General features: G+C 39.0%; 1 protein-coding gene across 1 annotated transcript in view; it reads right to left on the reverse strand.

Moving 5' to 3' along the window:
- klhdc8a (kelch domain containing 8A) overlaps positions 1-8,827 on the reverse strand; it is a 40,349-nt gene that overhangs the window by 19,223 nt on the left and 12,299 nt on the right. Inside the window, exons 3-4 of the mRNA XM_023424659.2 lie at positions 2,061-2,507; positions 1,030-1,240 (exon numbers count right to left, since the gene is read on the reverse strand). Of these exons, the coding sequence (XP_023280427.1) occupies positions 1,030-1,240; positions 2,061-2,225 (376 nt within the window). The 5' untranslated portion in view covers positions 2,226-2,507. The remainder of the gene's footprint in view (positions 1-1,029; positions 1,241-2,060; positions 2,508-8,827) is intronic.

Here is an 8,827-nt window from a genome sequence, read left to right on the forward strand (position 1 = left end):
GTAAGGCCAAAGTAAGCTGTGAAAATATTCAGAACAACAAACATAATCTCCTGATACTTCAAACACCATCACCCAGCTGAACATTTCAAGAAGCTATCAAAGGCAAAGTGGCTAAAGCTGGTGCCACACTGCTTATGTGACCTGTGCATTACGGCTACATCAGTGCTTGCAAGCATGTGTGGATGCCTTGGATAGAGCCCATCGATAATAATAATCATCCATCTTTGATGAACGGTCACAAAAGTGAAGAGAAGTAACCAGAAAACAGTCAGGTGATTTTTCTTTCCTCGTTCAGAATGAGAGCGAGAGAGAGAGAGAGACCTTCACCTCATTACTCAATAGGTAATAGTCAATGTTTTATTATGAACATGCAATTGAATTGTCCATTAAAGAAAAAAATGTTTTTAGAAAGAAAATTGGAATCAGCTAATTAGACTTCTAAAAAAATCTGAATCAGTGTCTCTGTAGTTATGTTATATTTGCTGGGACTTCCATGATCCTTGTCTTTTCACTGTTATCTACAGGGAATTTATGGAAAACCTTGTTCTTCTACAGTTCTGGAAACTGTGAAAGTGACAGTGTTTCCCTCCCACGTGCTGCTTTCTAGTTTCATTCGGTCTTGATAAATAATATAAACATTCCCTGCTGCCTTTATGAAAAAAACAATAAGAAAGTTCATGTTTAGGTTTGGTATTTTTATGCATATGAAATCTGAATTTGTTAAATGAGCTACATAATGAGATACTATGACTGAGTAGTGGGCATATCTTCTTCTTTTAAGAAGCTTTATAGCTGTAATAGTTTTTCACTAATTTGACGGATAAGTTATCTTGTACTAATATGAGATTTATCCACCACAGCTTCATTTTAATTAGCGCTACCTTTTTCTCTCAGCTTTGCACACAGCACCACACCACACACTTGACACCTAAAGTCTATGCTGTGTGTAACAGTATTAGCGTCCTGTTAAGACACAACTTATTAGCCCTGGGCATTAGTGTGAACAGTTAATATGTTGTGATGTCCTACCTTTCACAGTGATGGATACACCCATCAGGGCCTCCCGCAGAGAGGTCCTCTTCCTCCACCTCCCTTCATCTGTGTTGTACATCTCCACCACCTTCAGGGGGCTCTGGTCCTCTCCCACTCCTCCCACCACCAGGATCTGCTTCCCAAGAACGGCCACAGCTGCCCCAGCACGAGGGGTGGGCATCGGGGGCAAACTTATCCATCGGTCCCCCTGCAAACAGGGACAAGGAGATGCATTCAAGCAGAGCACGTGCATACAAACAAACAAGGGACAAGTCAGCTGTTCAAACATCCGGTTACATCTTCGTTGAGAAAACAGTGTTAGGTTATGTTACAAAGTACAGGTCATATTCTCTATCTCAAATATATGACACACTTAATAACAACGACATAAAGGACAGAACAATGTTTCATTGAGTTTAAATACTTCAAACTTTTAGTGTTCTTCATACATTATGTCAGGCAACATTTCAGAGGTTTTCTATGTTTCAGAGGTTTTAGAGTTTTCCTTCTTTTACTCTTCAGTGCCGGGATTCACTTTATATAGAGAGCAAAATAAAGATATATTTCCCCTTTAAATCGATTTGTGACAGTGTCTTCAGGAGGCTCAAATGTAATTTATATTCAAATAAGTCATGATATATTCGTAAGGTGGAAATTGAAACGCAGATACTGTACAGATTGTACTTTGTTGTTGATCTACCAAGATAATTAGAAGCTTAATATTCCAGCTTTATACCCACCATTCAGTGTACTCACTGCAGTGGGAAAATTAACATATATGTTAATGTACATATCTGACTGTATGTGTGAATGTGCACAAGTTCAGATTCTTTGTGGCTTTTACAAAAAACAAAACATAAACTGCTGCTTAAGCTAACATTTTAACCAATTTATTATTGTACTGACATCACTTCTACCAGCACTGTCATTCCTCTACTGCCTACTGCTCCTTGGGGGAAAGTGAAACATCAGCTACACACTGTAACTGATGTTTCGTTGTATCTGATGAGGTTGGATTTGCTTGGTACCTCAGGAGAATAGAGCTCCATGCCGGGGCAGGGCCTCCCCGCGGTGTCGCAGCCCCCCAGCATGTACATCTGCCCCCCCACCTCAGACAGAGTGTGGTAGACGCGGCCACTGGGCAGTCGTGCCAGGTTCTGCCAGTGAAACTCATGGGCTGAAGGCACCGCCATGGCTTCAGCACCCCAGGGAGAGACTCACCGGGGAGGGGAGGGAAGAGGGAGGAGGAGGAGGAAGTCGAGAGTCTGGCAAGTTTTGCAGGTAGATTGATCAAGGGAAGCTGAGATGATGGAGATGTAAAAGAGCTGGAAGAATGTGGAGTCAGGGCCCCAGGGTGGAGAGGAAGTTCTTCATTGGAAAGGTAAAGCGGAAGCGAGCGGTGTGAGTGTCGGATCAGTTAAAGACCAAGCTGAACTCTTCCTCCCATGGGATGGTTTTCTGCCTCAAGCCGGGCCCTGGAAAGGATACAAGGTGGAAATGAATTTAGCAGCAGAGCAGAGCATGAAAAAGTGAATCAAATTTTAAGAACTTCAGTGAAGAGCTGTGAGCACATTTTCTGTTGAGTTACAAGGTTGAACATTTGCAGTAGCCTATAAGATAACAACTACATACTCAAGTACTTCAGTACCGTTTCCAATACTTTTCATTGTATGCTACTTTATATTTCTACTTCACTACAATTCACATTAACATATTGTACTTTTAACTGCACTTCTATTATCTGTAGTGCTGCAACAATTACTACACAAGTAGTAAATTTGTTGATTAAAAGAAAAATTAGATGGCAACTAATTTGATAATCAATTAATGCATTGAGTAAAATTTTTAACTGCCAAACATTATGTGGTTACAGTTTCTCCTGTTGTCCTCTGTTATATCATAATAAATTGAATGTCTTTGGCTTGTGGACTATATGTTGTCTTTTTATATTTCATAGAGTAAACAACGAATTTATTATTCAAGAAAAAAAAGGGAGATTGTTTGATAATGAAAATAATCACAAGTTGCAACCTTATCTGACAGCTATATTTACTAGTTGCTTTGCTGATTGCAAATACAAAAGAAATCATGAAGATAAGTGTTGGTCATAATTAACCTATAGTTAACTGACAATAAGAATTTTGACCGATTAATACTGTCACTTGAACAGTTAGTGAACTATCCTGGGACCTGGTTACCATCTGACTGATTCACCCACTGCCCCACACCAGGTCAAGATGTTGCTATTTCTGAATAAAAACCAGTAGACAAGCTGTCTGCTGCTGAGGAGCGAGCTAGGCCTGGCCTGAGGTCTAACGCCAGTCCCACTCTGTGTCATGCGAGCAGTAGCCTGGCTGTTCACACCAGAAGTGCATTTCTTTCTTTTTTTCCTAATCAGATGTAGATCTGATCTTCATAACAAGCATCGGATCATTCATGACTACATAACTGATCCCTTTGCCAAAACTATTTAAACTTGAATTTAAAATGATCATTTTTTTATTTACGTTGGTGAAAACACTAGTTTTATGAAAGAGTTTACAAAAAATGTCAGTGAAATGAACAAGACATTATATACTTGGTTCCTTAAGAATATGATGGTGGTGAGATCTTATCTCTGTACAACTAATTTTAATTGCATGATTACATATCATCATAATCTGTCAAGGGTTTGAGGGATAAGTAGGACCCAAATGCAGCCAACTCTTGGGAGAACGGTTCAGACAGGTTTATTAGCAAACGTGAACGTGACATGAACAAACCCAGAACAAAAATGACGAACCAACACAGACAAAGGGGAGCACAAAGACTATATAGACAAGGGAGGCAAGGGTGATTGAACACAGGTGAAACACGTTAGGGCGGGGCAGACAATCACCACACAGAAACAGGACCAAGACAGGAAGCAAAAACACTGACACACAAGGAAACCAATTACAAAATAAAACAGGAAGTGCAAAAGTCCAAAACAAAACTAACAAAAAGTGTCTGCCATTGCAAACCATGACACAATCGGCTATTAACTGTTGTCATACATTTTGCTGAAAATACTCCTGTACTAATGTTTTTGCCAGATCAAAAAAGCCAGAATAAAATGAAATGAGAGTATAAACATATTTAAGTTCATTTGAGAAAACAATACTACTACTACTTTGGCTTATGTTTAATTTAGAGCTCAAATTATAGTTAATATAAATCTGATACAAGTTAAATATGAGGATACATCTGCTGCCTGAACTATCGTGCAACTAAACCAAAGTAATGATTTCATTTAGGGCTGAAAAATATGCAAAAAAAAAAAAAAAACCCAAAAAAACATATTGCGATTATTTTGATAGCAGTTACGATTTCAGTTGGAAATGTTATTTTTGAATTTCACTTTACCTGAAAACAATATAAAATTATGTGATGTGACTTTTGTAGGGGTTTATATCAAACAAGCCTGTTCTTTTTACATTTAGTGAATATGATTTGTAGGCCGAGGCATCTCTGTCGCACCACAATGCTTAATTTATGGTCTGTTGTGACATATTTTATCTTTATCAGAAAACTTGCAGCTCCTGCGATTTGGATTCTGCACTTTGCCATATTGCGATTTCAATTATATTTCAATTAATTGTGCAGCCCAATTTTCATTCATTCATAAATTGTGGGAGATAAATGTCCATCATCATCTTTATCAAAGTCCAATACACATCAGTTGCTCAAAAAAAGTTCAGCCGACCCTGCTAATATTCCATGTATAACAACACACACCCAATTACATGGAAACGCTCCCTTCTTATGTCATTTGTTTGTTCAGATTTATTGAACTAGAGTGAAAAAACAAATCTGACAAGTTCACATGTGTATCATTCAAATGAGTCATCCAGCCTTACAGCTATGGTTTCTTATCCTCTCACTTAGAGAATCATGCTAACCTGGTGAATATACTGGATTGTCCTGTCATGTCAGTGTAATGACACACTGTACCAAGCTTCTCATCAAAGACTTTTACAGTATGAGATCACTGAAATTAAGATACAGTTTACCCACCTTTCCTTTCAACATTACATCACTGTGCCTGTGTGTATGTGCAACTGAATGTATACATCCTCCTCCTCCATGCTCTCCTCAGATGAGTAGCAGGTGTAGTGTGACTGAACTGATGCAGCATCTCTCATGTTTAAGTTTCCTTCCTCGTCGTTGTGATGTCGGGCGCCGCTGTTTTTCTCCCTCAGGAGCTTTCTGTTTCCTGCGTGTAACCCACTTCTCCTGCTCTGCGTATGGTTTCCAGCGAGGTACGGGGGTGGAAGCACCCAGAATAAACACACGATGCACTGCAAACCTAATTCTGACTACATCACAGACTACATCACCTTAAACGTACCCAGTACTACAACCTTATGTGTCACACGGGGAGGAATAATACCAGTCATTACTGCCAAAGTCAGGTGTGTTTTGAGGTCAAAGAGAGTAGATTTAAAATGAAAATGTGACTGCTGTTAAATTACCCAGCTGTGATTTAACAAAGTCTCTCAGCAGTTGATCCTTTAAAGCTTCACATTTCTTTTCAATACGTGCCCTCCCACCTTCCAAACCTCCACCCCTTTCCCTTTTTCTCCCCATCTCTCCGTCCATTTTACCGCCACGCTTTAGCTACCTGTCATACCTTTGATCATTTCACAGACGGAGGAATAAAGGACAGAGGGTGAAGATAAAGAGAGGACTGTCCTTCAAAATAAAATCTCCCTCATTCTCATGTGCACGGGTAGGTTGCCAAGCAACAGTTAAGCTCTTCCCAAGAGGCGCGGCTTTTGTTTTTTTTGTTTTTTTCTTTTGCACATGATTGCTTATCGCTTGGTTTGCTGTTAATAATGGCTTATGAAAAAGGATGAAAAACAAATAAAAGCAGTTGCTCTCCGATAGGCTGACCCCGGCAGGCGTGCACTTGCTAACAAGGCAGGATAGGTCTCCCCCGGCCCAGCTCACAGAGTGCATTAATTGCAATCTGTAACCGATTTGGTTCGCCACATCGTTTTTTTTAATTAACTGCATGAACAGCTTGAGATCAACAGTAAGCCCACCAGCATCATCTAAAGTCATTTACAATCAGCAAGCCTCCAACTTGAAACTTTTAATTAAGTTGCGTAGTTACTCCCCCCCCATCGCTGCTTGCATTCAGGGACCTCCCTCTTTAAATGTAAAGCTATAGAAAGCTCAAGTCATTAAATGATAATGAAATGAATGTTAATTTCATATCATGTCTTATCACTGATTAGTGTCTTATCAACCTTCCATCCAAGGCTAAATGACAATAACAGGTTGTAGTGGAGGAGAAACATCTGAACTCAGTCTGTTGGTTCTTCTGCTCATGGACCTTAGACACATGAATATGCTAATACTGAGATTGCAAAAGCTAACCTGAAGCCAAGGCACAAATCCAGCCAGTAATAACATTTGATACAACAAATTGGAATATTTGAGATGACTTAACTGGATCCAACTGCACTGCCATGTGAGTTAATCCCTTATTAATCAGACCTGGAAGGAAGAAATCCAGCATTACTCTTCCGCAGGAAAGACTCACATTAGGGAGTCAGATTGAATTAACTGTCACATTTATAGTTTCATATTATTAATTTCTCATGGTGTTGTTTTCAGATGTTTCATGAATAACATTTTCAAAATGCATGTTCTTTAGTTAAAATTTTATTAAATTCGAGGGCTAACTAACCTATAGCTTTTTCAGACCCCATTTCAGATGCTTTAATACTCACCTGACTCAGTGGTGTTCAGTCAATTGTTTAGCAATAGGAACCAATCAGCACAAAGTGCAGTTTTGTGATTGATTAGCTGGAATTAAAGGGGAACTCCACCAATTTTATACATCAAAGTCTATTCAGAGGTCTTGGAGAATACTACTGCATATGTGAAGAAGCAGTTAGCAGTCAGCAGTTAGAAGAAAGTGAAATCATTACCAGTCAGTTGCACCGTTAAACATGAGGATTTATTCACTTCACGACCTCTGGCCGCCATTCCAACAAACAAACAGCTCTTTGGTGCACACCACCTGATGCTATCAGGCTAATCTGGCTAGCTCTCAGACTAACTATTAGCTGCTAGCTGTTATTACACTAGCTCGCTGAAAATTGTGAAATAATTATAGATTCAGGACTGTACTTAGGTGAATCAACATTTTCTTTTGTTTTTATCTGTCAGGTGATAGCCTATCAGCTGATGAATGAGACAGTGGTAGGGCTATTTCATTTTCAATTACAATCTTAGCTTCCAACAATTATGAAAACAAGATGATCCAGATTAAGCAATTATTGTGCCATTTCAGAGACTTTCTACACACTCAGATATCTTTAACTTATACCCCTATACCCCACAGAGATGAGCAGGTATAAGCAGGTTTCTCTTTTTACACTGCCAGTTGAGTTTGCCCGGAGACTCTATCTGTTTATCAAACCTTTTAAATTTATTTTTATATTTGTTTTTCTGTTGAAGTGTATTTAAAGTTTAAGAAAGGCCACTGCTAAATAAATGTAAATAAATGTTCAATAAATGCACAGTGTTTTCAAAGTCAATGAGTAATCATGTTAAATAAACATGAACTCAATATTGATCAAAATAATCGTGATTATGATTTTTGCCATAATCGAGCAGTCCTAGCCAGTGGTTGAGAAGTATGAATGAAGCAGTTAATGAAATGATGTTACAGTGGTTACCATAAATCTATACTGTGCTTATACTTCAAAAGTTTAGCTTTTAAAATCTTGCTAAATGAACATATCTACATATCATATCATGAATCCTGTGGTTGGTCTGTTGCTTTAACAGCACAAACGAACCACACAAACAAAAAGACCAAGACTCATTTTCTTGAGTGGTCTCAAACTGTACTAAACAGGCAAACAAGACTGAACTGAACCAAAAGGTTAGGCATTAAGTCACCCTCAGCCTGGCCACTCAACCTTCACTTGCAACACAAAGACAGCAACGTTAACATTCAGAGTGCAGTTAGATCATCACGATTACTGCTCAAATATGGCTGAATACAGTGTGCCAATCTCCTCAGTCCCCGATGCTGTCTGTTTCAATGGACGACTCCTGCACTGTGAAACAGACTAAGAGGACACATTTCCACACAGACAGCAGCTTGTTGTTTTTGTTCTATGTAAGAAAATTACACAACCAGTCAGCATACATACACATATCTAGGTCATTACCACAGCAGCCAATGCAGATAGTTACATGATGCCTGAACAACCAGTCTGGAGAGACACACCTTCAAAAACACCACTGTGTAATCACTGGTGAACACTTATGAAGCCCGTAGGTGTGATCAACTAGTTTTTGCAAGTAAAAAAAAACCCTGTTGATGTTGGCTTGGGTTTAGAGACGTCATAACGGAAAGCCTGCATTAGAAACTGTGGGGTCTAATGAAAGACTATAGAGCTTGTGTTAACAGAAGATTCTCTGTCAGTGACTGAATTCTTTTTAACGATGGGGGAAAAAAGTGCTGGTAGTTCCAGTTTCCAGTGATGTAGTAGAGCGCAGGTTCTGCCTTCAGAAAAAATCTTGACTGTGAGAATCATGTGTTTGAGTCCAATACACAAAACCTAATGACAATCGCCTCTGCAGCAACTTCCCTTGATGCATTTCATTACGCTCATGAGCACCTAGTTAGTTAAGTCCATGGAGGAAGGTTATGTTAAGGTTCAGGTAAAGCAAGTCACTTGAGTTCCATTTAATTTCATGTCAATGGTTTGTTCATATTTTAATTGCAACAATCAAATTCTGTAAAAAT

Source organism: Seriola lalandi, unplaced genomic scaffold (assembly GCF_002814215.2).
Source record: "Seriola lalandi dorsalis isolate HSWRI2012SDOR001 ecotype SW California unplaced genomic scaffold, Sedor1 jcf7180002054748, whole genome shotgun sequence".
Classification (NCBI taxonomy): Eukaryota; Metazoa; Chordata; class Actinopteri; order Carangiformes; family Carangidae; genus Seriola; species Seriola lalandi.